The sequence below is a fragment of the Alligator mississippiensis genome, chromosome 2 (genome assembly GCF_030867095.1).
Source record: "Alligator mississippiensis isolate rAllMis1 chromosome 2, rAllMis1, whole genome shotgun sequence".
Classification (NCBI taxonomy): Eukaryota; Metazoa; Chordata; order Crocodylia; family Alligatoridae; genus Alligator; species Alligator mississippiensis.
Window position 1 is genome coordinate 71,985,219 of NC_081825.1, and position 24,434 is coordinate 72,009,652.

At 43.4% G+C, this 24,434-nt stretch overlaps 1 protein-coding gene across 2 annotated transcripts in view; it reads right to left on the reverse strand.

Moving 5' to 3' along the window:
- Positions 1-24,434, reverse strand: part of WWC2 (WW and C2 domain containing 2) — a 163,692-nt gene that overhangs the window by 13,951 nt on the left and 125,307 nt on the right. Inside the window, exons 12-20 of one of the 2 annotated variants that reach the window (XM_006269616.4) lie at positions 23,924-24,047; positions 18,750-18,827; positions 18,584-18,670; positions 14,814-15,006; positions 11,449-11,613; positions 10,542-10,654; positions 9,514-9,712; positions 7,171-7,335; positions 142-234 (exon numbers count right to left, since the gene is read on the reverse strand). In XM_006269616.4, coding sequence (XP_006269678.1) covers positions 142-234; positions 7,171-7,335; positions 9,514-9,712; positions 10,542-10,654; positions 11,449-11,613; positions 14,814-15,006; positions 18,584-18,670; positions 18,750-18,827; positions 23,924-24,047 — 1,217 coding nt within the window. Of the gene's footprint in view, positions 1-141; positions 235-7,170; positions 7,336-7,377; positions 7,780-9,513; positions 9,713-10,541; positions 10,655-11,448; positions 11,614-14,813; positions 15,007-18,583; positions 18,671-18,749; positions 18,828-23,923; positions 24,048-24,434 lie in introns of those variants that run through there. The other variant, XM_019481352.2, reaches the window with a different exon arrangement.

Sequence of the window (24,434 nt, forward strand, 5' to 3'; positions counted from 1 at the left end):
CTTGTGGCACTTGTGGTGCCTGTTGGCCACCCCACTTGTAGACTGTTGGTGTTTAAAATTAAGCTGATAATTTAAAACAAAATGAGAAAGGTTGCAAATACTGGAACCACATTCAGTTACAAGTTACATACAGTTACTTACTCTTTTCACTCTTAGGCTCCGCCGTTCTGTGGCATTTCTCACAAAGAGTGACTTTTTGGCCAGTGTAGAGCTGTCACTGTCACTTCGATTCAACTGTCAAAACATGTAAGATAAAACATTGTGATACAGAGCAGTCATATTTAAAGACAGAACAAGCCTTGAATTAAAGCTGTAAATGGCCAGGAAAAAAACAAGAATGCTGATCTACATTTGTTTCATTCCTATGATAAAACAAATTTTCTAATAGCTTGATAAAAAGAGATCGCTTCTTAGTTCTCTTTCAGTAAATGTCTCTAGCTAAAAGTAGCTTACCAATTCTACATAACTAGACTATTTAAACAATCCTGAGATACAATTAGGTCATTTCAGCCCAACTTTTAGTGTTTAATTTACATTGCAAATGCAGACAATATGAGTGTTTCTACAGAAGGAATAAAACACGGACTTCCCATTACAAACATCACAGAATCGCACAAATCATGGAAAAGTAACGCTGGAAGGGATCTCAGGAATATGTTCAATCCCTGTTCAAGGATCTGCCTAAACCAGGAATGTCCAACCTTTTTGAATGCGGGGCCGGATCATGAATTTTTATCCCCCGGTGGGCCGGCAGGAGCAGGCGCTCGCATGGCCTATCCAGTCCGGCCGTGGCCTGGGGGTGCAGGGGTCCAGGGGCACCGCCTGACCCCGCTATGTCCTCCCTGACACCTGGGCAGCCTCGAGGATGCTCCCACACCTGCACGCCTGGGCTCAGCAGCCAGGGGGACATGCGGGGACCCTACAGGGGGGTGCGGGACGTGCAGGGTCAGCCCCCCTGGCTCCCTCTCCCCTGGGGCAGCCCAAACCTGACCAGCAGGGCTCGCTCCCTCCCTGGGGCCCGCGACTCACCACCCCCAGCATATGTCTGCAGGCGTGGGGGGATGCGGGGAGGCAGGAGTGGTGCCAGTTTCCTGCCCTGACAGACACAGCAGCAGCAGCATCTCCCATGGGCCTGGCCGCAGCATCCCTCCGAGCCGGCATCCGCGCCTGCCTGCCCACTGCACCGTGACCTGCTCCAGCCAGGGCAGCCAGCAGGGACCAGTGCAGGCCAGGCCGGCATGCAAATGACGAAGGAAGGGGCAGGGCTAGGAAGAGACACCGTGAAGTGAAGGGGGAGGGGAGGAGCCACACTGTATCGGCAACAATCAAGCTGACGCGGTGCGTGTGGGAACCTTGTCCCTTCCCCAGCCCTTCAGCACCCATTAGGAAGCTGCTCAGGGGCTGGGGGAGGGACAAGGGGTGGGAACGAAAGTAAACAGTGTTTACTTTCGTTTCCCGTTGCAGCACCTTGGGCCTCAGAAAACAGCTTGGTGGGCCGCATGGCAGCCCGTGGGCCGTATGTTGGACAAGCCTGGCCTAAACTATGCCAGCCAAGTGTCTGTCTGACCTGCTCTTCCAAGGATGGAGACTCCATAACCCCTCTGATCTGTTCCAATACTTAACAACTTTCATAAGAAAGTTCTTCCTAATAACTAATCTAAATATCCCTTCTTGCATTTTATTTGTAGTCCTTCTCTCTCAAGCAAAAGGGAATGATCTATCACCTTCTTCTTCATAACTGCCCTTCAGATATTTGAAGACTATTGTCAAATCTCCCCTTTAGTCCTCTCTTCTCCAGACTACGTCACCCCAGACTGTCCAATTTTCCTTGTAACAAGCCATGTTTCCCAGACCTCTACTCATTTTTGCAGCTCTCTGCTGGACTCTTTCTAATTTGTCCATGTCTTGAAGTGCAGTGCCCAAAACTGGATAAGGTACTCCAGGATGGGGTATTGCCAGTGCTGAAGAGAGAAGAAGAAACCCTTTCCCTGACTTGCAAGTGACACTTGTATTTATACAGCCCAGTATGCTATTGGTCTTTTGTGCAACAACAGCATATTGTTGACTCATTTTCAGCTTATGGTTCATTGTAAACCCCACCCTTTTCTGCCAGTATTACATCTTGGCCAGTCATTCCCCAGTCTATGGTTATCGAGTTGTTTTTGTGATTTTTACAGGGAAGCAAACTGAGGAGACAGCCACTGTTTGACAGTTTGACTGCTTAACGAAAATTAATGTTTCAGAATTTCTTTTTTTAAAAGCTGACCCATCTCTTTCAGGAAGAAGCAGCGATCAGAATCCTCTCTCTTAGCATTTTACTGTTAAAGTTCTATTCATATGTGGTGCAGAGGTGTAGGTTGTAGCCATTTTGGTTTAAGGACATAGGCAGACAAGGTTCTTTGGGCAGATCTGATCTCTTATTAGACCAACTCAAATAACTGGAAAAATTCTTCTTAGCAAGCTTTCGGGTTTAAATACCCTTCATCAGGCTGAGGAAGCATCTGGAGTTGGTGTGTGCACTTCCTGGATGGCACACACCAGCTGCTGGCAAGTAACACAAATGATGGATTCATTCCATCCAGGAAGAGCACACACCAACTGCAGATGCTTCTTCAGCCTGACAAAGGGTATTTAAACCCGAAAGCTTGCTAAGAAAATTGTTTCCAACTATTTGAGTTGGTTTAATAAAAAAAGATCAGATTTACCCAAAGAACCTTGTCTGCCACTCATCCTTGGTACACTGTTCATATGCCTCCCAGGTGTGTATGTCCCATGTTGGCTTGGGGTGTGGACAGATGTAACAATAAAACATTTCAAACTCCTGTGAAATGTTTCGGAGGTCCGGTGGGGACACGTACAAACCTTTTGAAACGTTCTAAAAGCTGCTGAAATGAAGTGTGACACGACACTACTGCACAGTACTAACAAGAAGGGCTGTGCGAAATTTCAACGGGTGTTTCATTTCAAAGCTGTTTCAACGTGTTTCAAGCTCAAACCAATGAAATCGAAATGAAACAAAAGGCTTTGAAACAGCCTCAAAATGAAACAAGGGCACTCGAAACATTTCAAAAGTTTCAAAATGTTTCAAGTTTTGAAGAAGCTCAGTGGCAGGAGGCAAGGAAAGAGCCAGGACTATGCTCAGAGCAGCTCCACCACCGGCTCTCCCGCAGCTGGGCTGAGCTGCATGGGGTTGGTGGAACCATTTGGAGCACAGCCCTGGCTCCAAGGGCAGTCTTAGTGAGCACAGCCCAACAGCTGGAGGCTCCGCAGCTGCACGGAGCTGAGCCTAGTGGTGGGAGGTGGGGGAGAGCCACTGGCCAGGGCTGTGCTTGGAGATAGAGCTGTGCTCAGAGTGGCTCCACCACTAGCTCTTCCACCACCTCCCACTCCCAGGCTCAGCTCCGTGGGGCTGGCAGAGCTGCTCGGAGTGCAGCCCTGGCTCTCCCCCACCTCCCACCATTGGGCCACACTCTGAGCAGCTCCACCAGTCACACGAAGCTGAGCCTGGTGGTAGTGGCAATGTATAGGGGGTGCATGAGGGTGGATGTGTACCCCCTGAAAGCGCTGGTGCACCCCCTGTTAGGCCGTGCTCCCTGTTTAGGCAATGGGCAGGGGGGGAGGTGGAAGTCCCAGTGTTTCCCCTGAGAGCACCAGCCACGGAGCGGGGCTGCCAGCAAAAGTGTCTGCGCTGCCTCCAGAAGTGGTGTGGCCGCTTTTTGGTAAGTGAGATTAGCGCCTCCCACCCCCTCGGTCAGTGACATCAGCCACCGGGGGACCGCCCCCCATCGCTCAAAAGGCACCAGTCACCCATGCCTGGCAGCAGGAGAGCCACTGGCCAGGGCTGTGCTCTGAGCAGCTCTGCCACTGGCTCTCCACCACCTCCTGCCACCAGGCTTAGCATCGTGGGGCTGCAGAGCCTCCAGGCACCAGGCTGTGCTCAGAGCCAGGGCTGCGCTCCAAGTAGATCCAGCAGCCCCACAGAGCTCAGCTGAGTGGCAGGAGGTGGTGGGAGAGCTGGTGGCGGAGCCGCTCAGAGCACAGCACTGGTGAGCACAGCCCGGCGGCTGGAGGTTCTGCAGCCCCAAGGAACTAAGCCTGGCGGCAGGAAGTGGCGGAGAGCCAGTGGTGAAGCCACTTGGACCACAACCCTGGTTTGGAGCGCAGTCCCGGCCAGTGGCTCTCCCCCGCCTCCCACTGCCAGGTTCAACTCCGTGGGGCTGCGAAGCCTCCAGTCACTGGGCTGTGCTCACCAGGGCTGCACTTGGAGCCGCTTCGCCACAGGTTCTTCCCCGCCTCCTGCTGCCAGGCTCAACTCCATGGGGCTGGGGGAGCCGCTTGGAGTGCAGTCCAGTGGCAGGAGGCAGGGAGAACCAGGGCCGTGCTCCCAGTGGCTCCGCCAGCCCCATGGAGCTCAACCTGCCCTTGCAGCGTTGCTGGACTTCTCCTGGGGGTGCAGGCCCCTAGATATGTGCATGGGATGACCGGAGACTGCCGCTGCTGGTCACAGGCTACGCCCAGCACTGGTCCCAGGCGGCAGTGGCAGCCTCCTGTCATCCTGCGCACAGATCTGGGGGCTCACACCCCCCAGGAGGAGTCCAGCACAGCCCCACAGCCCTCCCAGGGGTGCGGGCCCCCAGATCTGCACACAGGATGACAGGAGGCTGCCACTGCTGGCAAGTGACACGAGTTTTGATTTTAGCAGTCTGAGGTGCAGTTTCCCAGAAACCCCTGCACCTATCTCCTTGATACTTGACAGGCTTCGGGCCCTCAGAAATTGGCTACCATACCTGCAATTTTCATCCGAATCAGACAAGAATCAACAAAGTTATAGGCATTTTCATGATTCTCCTTTATACCCTGTGGGCAATACATTGAAAAACATTTTGAAACAGCGAAATAATTTCAATGAAATGAAACGGAACAGTGCTTTGAAACTAAACGAAACAGCGAAACAGAAGTCAAAACGAAATGGCATTGTTTCGCACAGCCCTAGTAACAAGCTACTGGGTAGTCAGCATCACTAAGAAACTGTCCTGGGATGCTACCATGAAGTCATTTAGTACTTCTGTATGCAAGTACTAAATGACTGTGCAGTAATAACTGCACAGTCAATGTCTCGTATAGATGTGGCCCCTCAGAAGGGGTTGGGTGTGGGCAGTGGGAAGAGTGACAAGCAGCCTGTTCTAGCACTCCTTGGAGAGGAAGCTACAGCTTTTGAAATCTTTCAGCCAGAGGCATACATTTGTCCTGTGGCTGAAAGGTTTCTTTTATGAAATGTTTTCAAACATGTTTCACTTGGAAACATTTCAGTTGTCATGTCTGTCCACACCCTGAGACAATCAGCTCTTTCCTCAGAAAGTCATATTACAGTTACAGCACAAACCGAGTGGTGCAAATGGTGGAAGATTAGTCATGCTACTGCATCAATAGTCACTTATTACAAAATTAGCATAATCCACAATTTAATCATTCACAGGTTACAATATATTACTGAAAAGTGTCTTGTGGATTGTTTCATTAGATGAGCTAAGACAAACTGCCAAAGCTCTGTCTGGGTTATGATCTTGTTTCCAAGGTTGAGTCTGCCAGTCATCTGCCTGGGGTCTTATCAACAGAACTGCAAGAGAAAAGCAATTTGCTCTGGGCATTCACCTGTCCAGTAAGTAATATCCTTAGTCCTATTTAGAAGGAATGTATGCATGAATATATCCCCTTGCATTATTATTCCTACTTCTCAGCAATCAGGACCTCTGATGGTTGTATTCCAGGAAGAGCAATCTTTTCTTAATTATGCTGTAAATACCGTAGGCAGCCTCTCATAGATCATTTTCAAGGAGACAATCTATTAGTGTATCAATGCATATGGTGGCAGAATTCAAAGAAAACGACATAGTAGGCTTTAAATATCTATCTGAAAGATTTTGTTCAGTTCTTTAGGAAAGGGTATTAATAAATATGGATTGCAGAAATTTGACTGCTGAAACCTCAATGACTGACAAACCGAGAGCCCTAAAACACACAAGTGCAGCACGTACATGAAAACAATGAATATGCAAGATGAATATACTTCCCTAGGGAGAAATCAGTCTTCCCACCATAGACATTCTGCTGTTCACTCATCACTGACTATAATGATCATACTTCAATATCTAAATGTTTCTTAATCACTTTACAAGGGAGACTGCCAAAGGCATAAGTGAGATTTGGGTGCTCACTTGCCCTCTGTGCCTTTGAAAAATTTCCCCTGTATTGATTCCTACACACTCCAGATGAATTCCTTCAAACATCATAAGAGAAGAGATGCATTATAGAGCTAAACACACTGCACCCATTACTCAAACACAGGGAGTGAATGTCAGTAGGTGTCTAGTCAGACTACACACCCACCTGATGTTTTCTTTTCAGTGTCACATTGCAGAGAAAGGGAGGAGGGATTGTCTAGGGATTTAGGCAGTAAATCAGGCCTTGGAAGATCTGGGCTATTTCTCTATGTTCACCACAGGTATTAGTATAATGCTGTCTAGAGATACCTAAGCTAGCTTGTTTGGGTACCAGAAGCATAGCTATGTCAGAGGGATGCTCTGCTCTGGCTAATAGACCCTGCTTCTCAGTTGCAACAGGGTTTCAGAATTGCATTGTAAAGATGCTAACCAAACTACCCAATTTGAGGTCACATTAAGCTTCGAGATGCAATTTAAAACTGATGGTGGCCAAGCTCTTTCCAAACTATGTTACCTTTAAATTGTATGTTATTAGAAAATGGTAATTCTGGGATTGCTTATAGTGAACTCTTTCCTAACAGGCTCCACAGATCAGGGACAGCTTATTTTAGTGCACTACTATGTGTGAATTATAGCTCTGCTCATGCAGTGAAACCTACCCCTGTGCAGACAGCCACCACAAGACTTTTCATGCTGGCCCTCTGCGAAAGAGCAAATTTTACCCTTAATAAAAAGATTCTGTAAGAACAAATAACTTCAAGTATAAGCCCATTCCATTGCACTCAGTGTGTTTTTCTGAAAAATCTATGAAAGTGCATGGATTTAGCTTCTTGCAGGTGAAACTGGGTTTTTCCAGTACACAAGTAACTCATCGTCATAAACATGTCACTGCCAAGGAGTTAAATGACTCTTTAGTTAATGGCATTTCACAGAGTGCTTTTCCTCTTACCCTACAGATGTATTGGTTCCGCTCGCCTGGAGAGAAGGTTTGTGAGCGTACTATCATGCTGTTTCTGACAAAAGGACGCTGTCTAGAATTCAAGCTGGCTCTGTCCTTGGGTCGGACTGCCAGGTTCTCATTAACTGCTTCCTCAGTGTTAGTCTCTTTATCAACCTGTCAAAAGGAATTTATAAAAACAAATTACACACACACAGATACAAGACAGATAAAATCTCTGTGCATCTTACAAACAATGTGCTGTACCCCCACACCACTACCAGTGAAATCCAACGCAGAAAGCAAATTAATTTGCATATAATTGAATACTGCAGCATTTAGTTAAGTAAGGCTAGAAGACAAACCTCTGTAGGTGTTTCCTGTGCCATATAAAATTGTCGTTTTCACATGAAACTTACATAAAGCCTTCACTAATCTGTAAATCATAACCCTGAAAATGTATACTATAGGCAAGTCCTTCAATTTGCAGGTCAGAGATTCAGACCAACAAGGTTGTAGTGCTGTGCTAGAGGAACGGCTGATGCTTCCATGAACCCAAAAGGTCAGTTGGGAATTCCACAGAGTCCTGGCTCCTGGCTTCCCTAAAACAGAGTGATCAACCTGAAACAAGACAAGAACACTTACTGCTGGGGCTGGGGCACCCTGGATCTCCCATATGACTGCTAATCTGCAAGTTCAGTACTCTGCACTAAAGCTCTGTCCTCAATATAGGTGAATTTTTGAGTCCTGCTATGCTCCCTTTACTGTGCCACAAACATCTAGGGTTCTTCTCCTCTTTTTTCTATTATGAAGTTGTTCATTCATAATAAAACTATCACACACAAACTATTAGTGCACTGTCATAGGCTGCTCTGCTCCTGACTTACTGCTTAGTCCAAGCCTCTACTCAGCAAAATACCTCAGCATGAGCCTAACTTGAAGGAAGGTGAACACCGGTGTCTCAGACATGCAGTTAATACCTTGATTAATAAGGCCCATGACCTGGATCTGCCTGATACCCAGAAGGGTCCCAAAGCCCTTTGAACTGGTGCTAGGTCTATTTCTCTGCTTCCTTCACTAATTGGGAGTTTATGACAGCTCCAATAAGTTATTATCAAGTATCGAAATTTGCTGTTAGGAGGATTTTCACAGAACTAAGATGTCGTTCTTTGCTGCTGCTGCTTTTGTTTCCCTTTCTTTGATACATGGAACAAATACCCGAGACTTATCCACATAGCTACATATTTTCATTAAGCCTTTTGGATTTGAGAATGGTGTTGCAAAGCGATATTAGTTTTAGGATTTGTAACTTGACACCTTGGGGTATGTTCATTGAACTACAGAGATTTCTGAGAACAGAAAGATATTTTTTAAACCAACTCCCATTTAATAAGGATCCGGAAGCAGAATTTACTACACATACTATGTGCATTGTGGCCGATTTGAATGGTGTAAAGGACACTATATATTTTGGAATTTCCTCTTTTGAATGATTTACTCCTCAGTCTAAACAACTTTTTCCATTTAAACTATTAAAACTAATGAAAGATGTAGAGCTGAGTCTCCTCATTCCTTCAAAGGTCTGAGGGCTTTTTGTTTGTTTAATTACAAACTTAACAGAAGAATTAGAAAAAAAGGGAATAGATAGATAGATAGATAGATAGATAGATAGATAGATAGATAGATAGATAGATAGATAGATAGATAGATAGATAATCTTAAACATTCATAAGCTTAAAGTTATTGCACTGATTTTCTTCCCACTTGAAATCTTCCCTTGCTCAAGAGAAGCCAAATGAAGACTAAAGTTTTCTGTTCGATTTTAAGTTAAAAGAATTCAAGTTTCAGAGGGAGCACATGGCAGGAGTTTACTACATACACATTAGTGGCTCTCAACCTTTCTGGACTTGAGGCACCTCTCCAAAACTTTGTAAATTAAGTGGCACCCAGTTTCAAAAAACAATTTATATATTACAGTACTTCCTTCCTTGCAGGGACTCGACAGTTGGGGTAAGGGATCATGCAGGCAGGGACAAGTCTGAGCCTGAGTTTATCTGCTTATCTTCTCACACCTTGCTTATCCCCTCACAGCACTCTTCAAAGGATCTGGTGGCACCACAGGATGCTGGCTGAGAATTACTACTTGCACAGCTCAAGTGACCAAGCTAATTTTTCTCAAAACTACTATACCAAAAATGCTATAATAGAAATACCATGACACATTTTAAGTTTTCAACCCTGATTACAGCAGATATCTAGGTAAAGGGGCATGCATATAGTTCATAATGCTAAAAGGTATCTTTTAACATGTATGCGGTATGTGTTAGGGAATCAAAGTCTAAAGTAAATATTCACCAGATTTGGTACTAGGGCTGTCAGTTGATTGTGAGAGGCATCAGCATGGTTACTTTCTTCCTCATCCTTGTCTTCATCTGTGGCTGTGGTGTCAGTGTGTAACCCCAGGTTATCTATACATTTGCCTTTCACTGCCAGTGTAACTTCATCCTCCTTTTCATTCACAATTTCATCAGATGCTTCTGCTAGCATTTCTAACCTATAAGAACAAAAGTAAGCCAAATTTATCTTTAAACTGACAAGGAGCACTAGATAAAATACTGGAATGCCCAGGTCCTGCACTTTGTACAAAAGGTATATTGTCATCAATGTGTTACCTTGATTAGGAAATACAAGATTAAAGTATCACCAAAAAAAAAAAAAAAGCTTTCAAATCGCTCATATGACTGCTTTTTTAATTACATGCTCCAGGAAAAAACCTGGACAGCTCTGTTACAATTCACCTTTGAGAACATTTTTAAACATGCACACTAACTCTGATAGCCACAGGCTGCTTTGGTGATAATTTATTGCTCTCACAAACCTCATAAAAATATCTGCAAGCCCCCATGCCACCCCTCTGCATGACTGTGTACTAATGAAAAGGAGAAAGAGACTGTTCCTAAATTCCAGAACAGATATAATACTTTAGCAAGAAACCTTTTCCACTCAGACAGAAAGTTCAACTGCTCCAAAAACAAGAGTACCAGTCAATGGTACATAACTCACAGCAGTTTCTCTCCTCCCCACAAATCCTGTTCAATTTTATCTCATTCACTCATATAAATAACCTATATTGGTTGCAATAAAACTGAACAACTAATATTTGTCATGTGACATTCTGGGGGATGTTCAGTGAAGCAGTAAATACTGAGTGGATTTCACAGAACTATACTGGAACCACCAGTGTATTTTGTAATAAACCTAAATGAAAATAAGTTAATTGTCCCCGCAGAGGACCTAAAATGCTTTTCCTGGAAAGCAAAGTGCTTGCTTTCCTAAGCCTAGCAGTAAGTTTACAGAAAAAAAGAAACAAAGAACAGCTTTACCAGTCTTCTTCAGGGCCCCTCTGCTCCTGCTCCTCTTCTTCCTCTTCAGCTAACTCCTGTTCTACTGCTTCCAACTCAGCAGATGTCCTCTCCAGGAGAGCTGACACAGCATCCTAGTAATACAAATAGGGGAAATGAATGCAGAGCTAGATGACACAGTACATTAGGTAAAAAATGAGAACTCTTGCAAGAGCCATATTTCCCTGGCATTCCTTTACACCAACAAAATGTGGCTAAGTGATCACAAGAAAAAGGCAAACTGCAAACAATTAAGTTTGGGATCAGCATTCCAAGTGTATTAACAACTCAACATTTGTGTTAGTGTGAAAGCACCCAAAAAAGTACATTATGTTTTTAATAGGGTAATGCCATCCAATATGCTTCTCTCCTGCTGACTGATTACAATACCCAAAATAGAAAGAGATTGTTCTGTTAAAATCATGTCTTGAGGCTTTCTTGCGAAGCAAGCACATAACTGGAAGGCTATGACAACTGCAAGGGTGTATATATAAAGAGCATTTTTAAATGCAATGGAAATATTAGGACAGGAAATGAAAAACAAAGCTGTTTTGAAAATTAGCAACGAAGAGAGAGGGCCTACCTCAATACCAACAACAAAGCAGGAAAGAAAAGTCATTTGAACACTGGAGCCAATCCTGTAACCTACAATTAGGCCCCAATCCTACAAACACCTTTGCATACGCTTGGAACTTCTACCCCATATGAAACTATTTGGAATAAAGACAAGCACATGCACAAAAAGTGTATGCATAGGTGGGGCCCTCAGCCCTCCACAAGCCAATGAGTGAGGATGACGGGATAAGAAGAGTAACTAAGGAGGATTGCCTTCTTAGGATTACTGCCTTTCTTTTTGCTTTTACTGAAGGAGCCAAAGAATGTTACTCACCAAGTCCAATGAGCCTGATGACTGCTGTTTTAGTAGAAATACAGATTCCTCAATTTGTATCTTGTTTTTATTGCCTTGAATTTGCTTGCAAGGCAGCAGGTTATACCACAGAGTACAAGTCTCATTAGAAAATGATAAATCTGCCAGGCTGATCTGAGTTCCAGCCTACATGGAACGAGAAAGGGAAAGAAAAAGTTTAGATAGGTCATTTTTCCTTTATGACAGCTGAAAATTTATTCTATGGTATTTTTCATGTAAATGAATGTCAAAATTTTGATGCCTATTTCTGGCTGTCTCACAGCTCAAAACACAGTTTTTTCCTCCTGGTGATGAAACAGATTTTAAAAAGCAAATGAAAATACATGCCAGCTAATTTACAATGTATAAACTCCCTCGCTCCTCTTCTCCCCCTTTTTCGCTTTCTTTTTAAAATTAATTGATTACAATACCCAAATGATTACCTATTTAAAAAAGGGGGAGGGGGAGGAGAGGAGCTTCTGAGCCCAATATAAAGAATTAAATTAAGTGGGGGGAGGGGTTTTTGTTCTATAATATTAAATAATAAAGAGCTTTTGAAGTTGGCTGCAGAGTGAACCATTATGCCACTGGCAGATATATACATAGAAGGTACTCAGGTTTATCTCAGTTAATTTCCCAGCAGGTAGTGAGGTCCATTGCAAAATAAAATCACCCACACAACAGATACTAGTTGGTAACCTTAATGGCAGTGTCAATGAAGACACAAAAGTAAACAGTCATAGAGACTACACTGCCCTTTTATTCAGGGAGGGGAGGCATTCAGGTGAGAATGGCTGAATACCATGGGTGAAACTTCCACTGCTGCTGCTGGGTCCACGCTCTGGAAATAAGCATGCTCTATTTTAACCTCCAGAGCCACCTGGGCACCTGCTTGGCTCAGTTCACTGACATGCCAGATACTTGTCCCTTCTGCAGTGGGAGAGAGCCTGACACATGTACATGGAGCATATCAGGTTTCAGCTCCTCCTCTGGCTCCTTTAGGATCTCCTGCAGAGGTTCTTGACTGCACTTTCACTCACTCTCTGTTTTTATTCTTTCCCTGCCTGTGGTTCTACAAAGTTCAAGGACTTTCTTGACCACCTCTTCTTGGAACTGGCCTCTGAAGATGGCCATCTAGCCTCTAGAAAGAGGAAACTGAACAGAAGTATTTGGCAACTATGGGTCTCTGCATCCCTCACATTTTAAGCACAGATTGTCTAGATGGCATCCAGTGAATTCTTAGACGGCTTTATTCCTGTGCTTAGCTATAAGCATTGTGCAGGGCTCTCTGCAAAGTGCCCTTCTCTCAGTCCTTCATTTTTCACTTTGTCCCCAGCACCCCTCCCCCTCATTTCTTTCATTTTTTGTACTCTGTGAGCTGTTGTGTTCTGGATGCTGTGCTCATGCCCTCTGAGTAGCCTAGTGTTTCATAGTTTTGGTCGACTCTGTCCACCAACCCAAAGGCTATCCACAAGCATTTAATTCACTTCCAAAACACAAAGGCAAAACCCCTCTGGCCTGGCCTGCTGAAATCTATTAACTCCACTAGATTCTGTTTCTAGCATCCTTTTAAAATGTAATAAGAAAGGTTGAAAATCATTTATGTCCCACTATGCTACTAATCAGACTCATGGTGAGAAGCCAAATTGAAGTTTACTGTCTACAAGATAGGTCTAAATTTAAAAGATTTTTTTTTTTTAGAAGTACTGCAGTTAAATTACATATAGTCCATTCAAAATTGTAGAAGAACCTAAAATAGTCTACTCAAAAACATGATAAATCTCAAACTAATAAAAATAAATTTCTCTGTAAGTGATTGAATTAGAGGTGTTGAGATTACAGATAACATTTCTGGTTTTTTTAAGTATTTTTTGTTCTACTGAGTTTTGCTATATTTTCCTTGCCAAATACATTTAGTTCACAGTATTATGTCTACATGATGCAAGTAGGGTGCTGACAGACATGGGAAACCCACCATTTTACCAGATGAGGAAGTGTGTTAGTTTGACCTGACTCCCAAGTGTCTGTATAGATTAGGTGCTTCAGAGTGGCTTTTTGGTGCTTTTATTTAAAGTTGATTCAATCAGCTATTGGATAAAAGCACCAAAAAGCCCTTCTGAAGCACCCGATCTATACAGATGTTGGGCAAGTCAGGTCAAACTGATGCAATGCTTCTTCTGGGCATGCACTGTGCTCAGCGCAGGGGTGCACTTGAGCTGAAAATAAAGCACTGTTTCATTTTTTTTCCATGCCTATAAGCAGCTATACTGATGACTATGAATGTTAAGCCAGTAGATCAGCATTTAAATATTTAAAAACTTTAACATTTAGACACTCCATCCTCACAATGAAATGTAAATGTTTTTTAAAATCAGTAATCAAAACAAAATATGATAGATGTATGCAAGACAGCTCAAGAGAGCGCTCTGGTTCAGGTAATGGCAAGGGTAAAATATGGCTGCCTATTACCTGAACCAGGAATCTCTCTTGATCCCAAGAAGTCAAAGTTATTTTTCCATAGGCTTTGAGATTCCCTTTGGCATCATGCACTAGATATTATCAGTTCATATAATAGAAAATCCAGTTATTAATCAGCCGTACCTATGCTAAGAGCACCCATTTTCAAATCCACCTTCACATGGTAATAATAGTGATCAAAAATCAAACTAGAGAGAGAGACTTTAAAATAAAGCAGTCCACCTCTTTCCATGAATGACTCCTAGACAGGAAATACTTTTTTGTCACTTTCATACAATGGTAGCATTGACAGAAAAGAGAACAAGCTATTAGCGTAATGATGACAGCACTTAACGTCAGAGGCAGGCAAATGGATAATGTCAGCCTCCTGTATCCTGGCTGATAAATGTCAAGTCTTTTTATTTCAATGAAGCATACTAGACTTGAAAGAGGGAACATAATATAATCCACAGCGATATGTGGAGAATTATTTTATTTTACATTCCATACAGTGGTTTATGTTGTGTATCAGTTTATTGTATATTCTGTGGACCTGATTCTGCACATCAGTTTTACACTTGGACAGCTCCACTGACTTAGAAAGAGGTAAGTACAATTTCTATCTACAGAAAGGACTGCAGAATCAGGCTATTCACTTGCAGCGAAAGGGTGATAAAATTAATTGTGGGACTGTGCAAAATATTAAAACAGGGCTTTTAAAACCGCTCTCACCCAAAATCAGATGGTACAGACATGGAATTGTATATTAACAGTGTGATGTGCTGCAGAATTCTTAAAGCGTTGCAGACTTCTTGAAGCCTCGTTACCAGAAGAAAATAAAAAACCCAAACAAATGCATGCCAAGTGAAGCTAATAATAAAAATGCATACCAGGCATTCTTCCCGACGAGTTCTACTGGCAGAACAGACATCTACTCTCAATGTCTTCTGCTGCAAAGCTGCTTGGGAAATAGCTACTCTGAATATCTCATTGAAGAAAATGCTTTCCATAGCAGGATGGACTTTAGTGCGGAACAGACAGCTGATGTCAGTTGAAGATGGAAGTACTGCTACTCTAACATACCTGAAGGGAACAAAATAAAATGATCCACATGTGTACCAAATAGCACCTTAGAGTGCACTATTTACATTACCAGATCATTCACAAAGCCCCACCCTAATAACTTTTTAATGTTTTAGCCCTGTAATTTCTCATGCACAACTGCAGGGAACACAATGCTGAGTACTTGCCAGCTGCTGAAGAAAAAGGTGCATCACTGCAGCTGCCTTCCACCACAGAGGGAAGCTGAACACAAGGACTGAAGGAAAATTGCATGCCAGGAAAATAAACAGACAAAAATTCAGTGGGAAAGGAGAGAGGAGAGGACTGATAAATGAAACTTCCCACGTTGTACAACCATTTCCCAAAAGTTATTTCTGTTGCTTGGGAAGATAGTGACAGATGAAGTAGGTACTGCTGATTCAATACTAAAGCAAAGGATTCATTTGGATCAAGTGAGAGACGCTGAAGATTATGCCACAAAGTGGGATACATTTTCCTAATGGAAACACAAAAGCTAGAAAGCTGAAAGATTCTTTAGGAGCATGAGGCATTGGAAAAGAAAGAAAGAAAAGTCACAGTAACTTAAGTAGGGTGGCAAAATGCTGTCCCTTGAAATTCTCAAGGAAATGAACATGAGAAAAATGGAAAACTGGTTTAAGGGGCGATAATAGCCAAAGAAACAGAGTAGCAGTATTAATCTTGAGATTAATCTCAAAGGAGAGAACAGACTTGCAAGTCTAAATTAAAACACAGAGAATGTGCTGAAATGCAAATGAGGAATGGGTTTACATAATATTTTAAAAATTATGTTGGTATTATTTGTAGTAATAAATGACCCTTTCACCACTGGTCTCATGTAATCTGATGGGTTTAACACTATCCTTAAAGTAGGTTTGTCTATAACGTGGTTACTAGCACCCAATCTGATACAAGTGAACAAAGGCTAGTCCAACAGAACTCAAGCTTCCATAAAACCCATTTGTGCTTACTGGCTTAACTGAGAAGTTATTAGTTCTCTATCCTTTTTCACAGGCTTCACCCCTTTTTGTATCCTACTTGGTACAAAAAACTATGCTAAGTTCAACAGTCATTGCACCCATGGCCAAGAAACTGTAGTTCCCCATTCATTGATTTATTGTCTGATTTGAATCCTGCCTTTCTATACTCCTTCCTTTTTCTTTTCCAAGACACTTCACTTGGACCTCTTCGTTTATCCATCATCGCACTTCAGGTGACTTCATTGTTACTTCACAGACAGTCTCATCTTTTGACTTCTATTCTTATGTGGAAGGTGCTCAACTTCTATTCCTACAACCTGTTTTTATGGATGCCATAACTTTACTGTTTACCTCTATAGCTTACAGAGATGCTTTCAACTTATTTTTTCCTAAACAGTTTAAAAACTGTGAAATCAAGGTTTGATAAAGATTATCATAAATATCAACACTTCTTCAAATTAAAGAAGCCAATAAATAAAGATCTACTTAAGTCGGGGTGAGCGAAAGGGATTTTTGTGGACCACTCACAACATGCAGAGCCAATTTTGTGGCAAGCTTGGCCCTCACCACTGATTGGCTGAGGGGCCCCAGTGACCCCACCCCTCGCCACTGACTGGCTAAGATGGCTGTCCATTGTACAGCCCTGCCCTCTGCTACTGATTGGCCAAGAGGGGCATGGCTGCGCGACAGGCAGCCTTCTCAGTTAAATCAGCAGCAGGGGTGGCCAGGTGGTGGGCACCTTGGCTGTTCCCCCAACACAGGCTCCCACTGGGGAGCCAGCATTTTATTTTTAGTAAGGTTTTTTGGGTGTTTTTTTGATTTTGCAGACAATGGCCAATTTCAGTTTCCACAAAAGCTGCAAAATTGTGAATTAAGTAGGTCCCTACCAATAATAAGGTATCATTTTCTCTAAATTAATATTATCTCACTGTAATACACTTTAGTATTAAGCACGAGAGTGAAATTGAGTTTGTTGATTTTTTTATTGCACAAGCTAAAATTATAAATATGGTCTAAGAAATTGGGTTTTATAAGTTTTATATATTTTAACAAAGCAACAGCAGCGTTAGTAATAGATTATGACAATTCATGATTCTGAAACTGACCATATTACTTTTAAGTCTTTTTTGTGGACTAAAAAATAAGCCCAAATCTGACCTTAATCCTTCCTACGATCTCATGCTAAAATCTTGAATCAACATTTCTTTTTCTTTTTAATCTTTTACTATCACTGTACACATTGCTGCTATTTGTTCCTAGCCTGGTTTTGGATTAACTCTGTAGACAGCCCTACTTACATTGTAGAAGCATAGAGAGATAGTTAGCTGTGTTAATCTGAAGTTATACAGAAGGCAGGGCAATGTGGCACTTTTTAAACTAACTTGTTCACAGGCGTGAACTTTCATAGACTATAGTCTGCACCTCACAAATTAGGCTACAGCCTATGAAAACTCACGCCTCTCTGAACAAATTAGTCTACAAGGTGCCACACTGCCTTGCCTTATACTGTATTTTAACCATTTTTCATCTCAACTATGTCAATTTCTTCTGTTAGTTTTCCTTAAATTCTAGATCTATAAGCTTTGAGAAAGGCTACCAGTAGGCACACAATTATTCACGACAAAAAACAAGCTCATACCACACACATCTTCCTTCATTTTCACAGTTTCTTACTGATCTGTAAATCCAATTAGAAATTATGTTCTCTTTCAAAACAAAACAACCCTCCCAACCCCCCCCTCCCAAAAAAAACCCCCAAACTCCCCCAAAACCTCTCTTCCATGGGCTGGCTTTATTCTACCTTTGATTCTAAAAAAATCTTACAACAGCAATGAAGTATTGCTACACCCAATTCACAGACTGGAAAACAGGTACGAGTTGTGCATAAAGTACCACAGCAAGTTAATTAGAGATGGAAACAGAAACTGGGAATTGGACTGGATAGAATCTTTAATCCAAGCCCCCCACTCTAATTTCTATGAGCTTTCCATTTTATTTCTTCCTTCTTTAGCCACTTTCACTAGTCTCATCAATATGTCTTCTACTTTTGTTACCTATACTTCCGCAATCTGTACAGCATTAACTTTAGCAAGGCCCCACAATGTTTTATCACACCTGTAGCTCTTCAAGTTACCTTTAATGGTTTATGAAGTTACTTTTAACTCCTGAAAGTGGCCTATTTAAAAAAATTTTACATAAATATAGGATCATGTGTTTGAACAGAATTCTGAGCACTAGCATGGAAGATCATAACAAAGAATCGTTTTACCTGCTGTTTTTAATAACTATAAAATACAATTATACAATATCTGCAAAGTTACCATCCCTTCCAAAAGAAACTAATGATGCATAGTCACAAAAAAATTTTCTGTTCCATTAGATACAATTATTTTTTTAGTGCAACATGAAAATATATCTATAATATCCTGCTCTCCCCGCAATTAACCTGGCATCTGTAAAATTATGTAATATTACAGTTTGAAAAGTTATACATAGAGTTTAGTGCTGTTAAAAAACGAAGTGAGCCTTTCCCTGAAGAAGCTGTGACATTATCAAGGCTCAATACTTCAATATAATTGCTCAATAATTGTATTACTTACACTTTGGAGCTGAGGGGGACAGAGAAGGCAGGAAGATTTCTGAGCTGGGCTACAATTATCACAAAGCTTGAACTGCCTGCGTCATATCTGTTAAGGTATAACAAGAGGATGAGTGAGTTGGCCACAAACTTTTAAATATAAAGTTTCTCATTTGCTGGTAACCTACCTCAGTCCTACTCGTATCTGGGCAGCCTCTAAAATTGCGTCATCTTCGCTATATATAACATCTTCTGTTTCATTTGGTCTACAGCAAATGAGCAAATAAGGATATATAAATACAAGGATACAAGAATGAGTAAATGATAGTTAACAAAAAAGCATAAGCTTCCTGACAGACTGATTTAATTACATATCTAACCACAGCAGAACTAAAATTCTCAGCATCTGTAGTACAGTGACTCAGGACAGACATTAAGCTAGTTATCCCAAGTGGTACAGGAATGGTGACCACTTACGTATGCTAGATATGTTCAGGGGAACAGAAAAATAATTGGGGCCTGGGAATGAAGAAACATTTGACCACATGGAGACTGGACTTGAAATACTGCTATTAAGAATATACGAGGGCTGCAGGCTTTGTGCAATTATGCAAATAAAATATGCCTTTCCTGAATAACCTTCTCAAGCTTTTTGTTGAGGGACCTCTCTGGCCCTAAACAAAGAAACAGAACCACAAAGCTGTCCTAAGGACTTTCAACACAGATGTATCCTTACTGAGATGTACTGATTGTAAAGCTGAAAATGATCATTGTGGCCATCTGTTCTGACATTCTGAATGATACAAGCCAATTAGGTCATTTACTGATGTGAAGAATGATGCACACATGCAATATGTCAAGACATTATGCCATTATTTTGTCATACAGACTCCACCCTATGTTCATAACACTTCTTCCTCTTTTACCTCCTGCTTCCCTTCATGGCTGCTGGCTAACAGAGTGGGTATTTTTATACTTTTCTCTCCATCTTTTGTTGTTAGAAATAAGGGCTTTTCTGTATGGGGAAGTTACTGCTCAGTAACTTAGGGTGTACATTTGTAATACATTAGCTTTTCCACTCTGACTCCTGGGCATGAACAAGTTTAGTAAAAGCATCAAGACTACTTATGCAAGGTAGCTTACTTTAGTGCCTTGCACTTAGTACAGAGACTGGCAATTATTTTAGCTGGAGGTCTGCTTAATGAGGTTTGGTGAGCTTTCAAGGGCCTCATGGGTAGCCCCGCCCCTTGATAGCTGCCCTGCCCCCTGGCCACCATCTTGGGACTGGAAGTCCTGCCCCTAACCCCTGACCTTTGCCACCAAAAGTCCCTCTCCTTGCCTACCAGAAATGCTCCTTTTGGGGGGGGTGGGGGGAAGAGGGTGTTGCCATCTTAGAACCAGAGAAAAAACAAATCATATACTAAAAGTCAAACACCTACTATAGCATATTTTAGTTTTATTACAGAAAATATTTTTGTCATGATTTGTGTTTGCATATCATATATAGGGGTGATTGCATACTAACTCAAAAATAAAGTCTTAGTCTTGTATATTGTGTGGGGGGGGTGTATGTGTGTGTGTATGTTAGGGTGTGTGTATGTATGCTGGAGTATGGGTGTGTTTGTGTGTGTATGTATGGTGGGGTGTAGGGGCGGTGTATGGTGGGGTGTGTATATGGTGGAGTGTGGGGGGTTTATAAGAGGATATGGCTGTGTGGGGCATTAGGGTATGTTGGGGGTATGTATATGTGGGGGGGTTGTGGGGTCAGGATGTGGGTGTGTGGCATTTGTGGGGACCTCTCATATACTCCCTCCATGGTGTGCAGCCCCTGCAGGTGGCAGCACCAGCAGGCAGGGGCACTTGGGGTGCTCATGCCTAGCGCAGGCACTGCTACCTGGCGGTACATTGCTCTGGCCAGTACTGCACATCACAGCAACTAGCACAGTCCAGCTGGGCCACCTCCATCACTGGGCCTCCCCCATCACACACGTGCAACTCCCGGACTCACATGCCACCAGAGGGAAGCTCCCTGCTGCAAAGGTCCTGGAACTCTGCCAGAAGTGGAGGGGAGCCCTGGCCCCTACTTCACTCTGGAGTCCCAGGACCGGTGGGCAGGAAGCAGCGAAGACAGCCAGCTCCAACACGTGGAGTTTCCCTCCAGTGGTGTGCGAGTCCAGGAGTTGTGTTTGTGCAGCGAGGAGCCCTAGCAATGGAGACAGCCTGGCCAGCTTGTGCTCCTCGCTGCAACGTGCATAACTGGCTGGAGCCACACTCTGCTGGGTGGCAGCGCCTGCTCCAGGAATGAGAGCCCCTGCCTGCTGCTGCTGCCTGCAGAGGCTGCACGTCATAAAGGGAGTGGGAAGGGGTCCCTACACCCTAGGCTTGCCAACCCTCCCAGATTGGCCAGGAGTCTACTGGAATTGATCTCCCAGTGACTACTGAAAACAATCCAGAAGATTGATATTGTGAACTGGTTGAACAGTAGAATTATTGAGTAGGGGTGCATTGACACACAAGTCCCACATCGGATCAGCACCAATATAAGAAAAACTGACAGTCTCGGCAATCGGCTGACAATGTCACCGATAAATGCCCCGTGCATACACCCAGCCGCAGCATGGCACGCAGGTGGCCAGGAACGCAGCCTGGCAGTGTAAAGAGTAGCTGGGTATGGCTGGTAAGTCTGTTGTAAGGGAAGAGATGTGGTTGGGGAATTGAGGCCACAGCAGTGAGGGAGGAAGTGGGGCTGGGGCAGGCACTGCAGTCGGGACAGAGTGCAGGACAGAGCTGTGAGTGGCTCGCCCTGAGGGTGGGGCACGGGGAGGGGATGGTGGCTCCTATTGCTGCATGCACCCTGGGAGGGCATGGGTGGCATGCGCCCCTGGATATGTGCGCAGGGCAAGGACAGGCTGCTGCTGCAGGCTGGGACTGGGGACGGTACCAGGCTCTTCCCAGCAGGGGGCCTGGGCTGGGATGCACTTGGGGAAGGTGGTGGCTGGGAGGCAGGCTACAGTGAATTTTGGGGATGCTGCAGCCCCCACCCTCCTCCCAGCACCACTGCCGTCCTCCCAAAGTGCAGCCTGGCCCAGCCCCCCGCGCCGGGATGAGCCCAGCATCACCCCGGCCCCAGCCTGCAGCGGCAGCCTGCCCTCACCCCATGCACAGATCTGTGGGCACGTGCCCCATGTGCCCTCCCAGGGTGCGCGTAGCGGCAGGAGCCACCCCCACCCACGCCACTCTGTCCTACGCTCCGCCCCAGCCATGCAGTGCCTGCCCCTGCCCAGGCCCCCACTCCCTCTCTCACTGCAGGCCCCTGCGCCTTTCCCCCACAACAGACTTACCAACCAGATGCTGCACTCTAAGCTGCCCGGCTGCATATCACAAATCAGACTGGTATCAGCCGACATGGCTCATTAAAAATCGGCCATTTGTATTGGCCCAAAAAATCTCTATCAGTGCACCCCTATTAATGACATTGTCATGTTGGGAAAAAAAATCTGGAATACCTTCAGTTAGAGTCGGCAACCCTACCACATATCCCCTTCACCCTCCCTCACACGCACACCCTGACCATCCAAGCTCCGCAATGCCACTGCCTACCCTGGGCAGGGGCTCTGCACTGCCTCCAGCCCCAGCCCCACATTCTGTGCTCCTGCACAGCTGCAGCTCCCCTGCTGTCCCTGCCCCCGCCCTAATTCTTCCGTACCAGCTGCCTGGAGCGAGTGGGACCTCAGGGAAAGCTAAGCAACTCCCTCGGTAGCTGCAGCAGCCCTGCCCGGAACCTGCATACTGGCTGGGCCAGGCCCGGCCAGATGTGGCCCACGGGCCGTATTTTGCCTGCCCAACTTAGTATGTGCTCAGTGTTCACATTGGAAATTCCAGCAAAGTACATAGCACACAAAGTACATTCTAGTTTATTGCACAGTGCCTTCCCTCATGTAAACAAGCCCAAAGAAAGTGGCTTCCTTCTTTTCCTTTTTCCTCTGCTGATTAATGGTAGGCATGAGAGAGATTTATTCTCTCTTTTGCCTGCTCAACCATCCTTATTTGGTGGGAGAGGTAATGAACCTAATGGAATCTATGGGCTCTCCACTTCCTGTGCTTGTAACGAGCGAAGTGTGGTTTATTTATGGCCAACAAAGACTAAGACTAAACCAAAGAGAATTAGCTCTCGTCAAGCTCACAGACTTCATGACTGCACCTGACTTGATAGCCAAAAGGGAAGTACAACAGAAGCAAATTTAAGTCCATCAAATCACTGTAATGTGAAGTAGATAAGGACTGAAGAGTACTGGTTGAAGAAAAGATCCACCATTTATGATTAGACTGAATGGGCTGGGAATTCTCAGAAGCTGTTCTTGTAAAAAGGTGCGAAATGGTAGAAATCCCATAATATCATGTATGCTTTCTCTTATCTACCTTTTTATTTTAGAAAGCCTAATATGCATTGAGAGCTCTATCAAAAGCAAATGAAGCCTCACTCCCTCTGTAAAAACCATAATGCATCTTTTTTTCACCCTGCCAGAAAGGCAGCTGTGGCTGCTACTGAGCCATCTGCATATGCCATATCATGTAAAATATCTGATTAAAACATGTAATATGAAATCCCCAGAAAGATAAGAAGTTCTGAGTATCATGAACATACAAAAATTGCTGATGTGAGAACAGGAGATTCTAGAAACTTGTCCTTAGTTTCTGGTACAGTTTCTAATATTCCTCAAATGCTGTTACCTATGCTAAATTTTGTTTATTGCTCGCAATGCTGAGAAGGAGCTATTACAATACGCAAGGATTTGACAAGCCTCGGATAAACTTGTCCTCAGTCAAAAAACAGCAAGTGCAAACACTTCAATTCCCATTCAATTAAGTAAAATGTAAACGTCTAAGCCTAACTTTGATTATTTTAATATGAATATCAAAATTTGGAAATTTGTTCTCTCTTCTCTAGCTCTTCATAAGGAAGAGATATTCAAATATGTTAATATAATATTATTATATTTAATATAATATTAAAGTTGCATAGATAATTATATACATAAAAATATCAGGAAACACAACAGCATTTATTTAGCTATGTGGTAGAACTTGCATTGTTTATACATAAAATTTTTGGTTCAGATATGATTTTTAAAGTAGGAATGGAAGAGACTTTGTTAGCACAACATGGCCAAGCTAAGATTCCTAAAGCAGTGTTAATGTCTGTGTTTCCAGTCTTTGAAAAGTAATTCTATAAGGCTGCCTATTTTGTTGAATGGCTTTCCTTATACATGAAAAGAAAGGAAAAACAGAGAAAAATCTCTTTGGGCTGCAGTGTTAGCATTTCAGTTCCAGTCAGAGAAGTTGCATTGTTTCTTAAACATACTGTTTCACAGAAGCTTCATATACACCACTGTCTCCAGCTACAGATTCATCAGACACTGCAGCAGACACACAAGCTGCTTTTTCCTCAAGCAGGTGACTTACTGCACTTCTCGGTAAGTCGACACCTAAGCAAAAAAGAAAGAATAAAATTTAGTACTAGATATTAATCATCAGAAAAAGACAAGTGCACAGCACAGAACACTGCCAAGTTGAAAGCAGTGACCCTTAGCCGAACATCACCGAGTAATTCTGTTCCACACCACTAAACAGATACAGAATGTATTAGTGTTAACACACATTCTGGTTAGAGGTTTTTATGTCTAAACTGATGAGCTTGAAAATGTATGGCTGTTATCCCCTTCTGAAGCACAGGCTTCTATCACCCTTATTAGTCTTCATCTTGAGCTTTGAACCCACATTTACCAGCTTTAAATTCTCACTGGACTAACCTTTCAGCTGCACATGAAACCAATGCCCATGACTACAGTCTATTAAAAATTTAGAAACCAGAA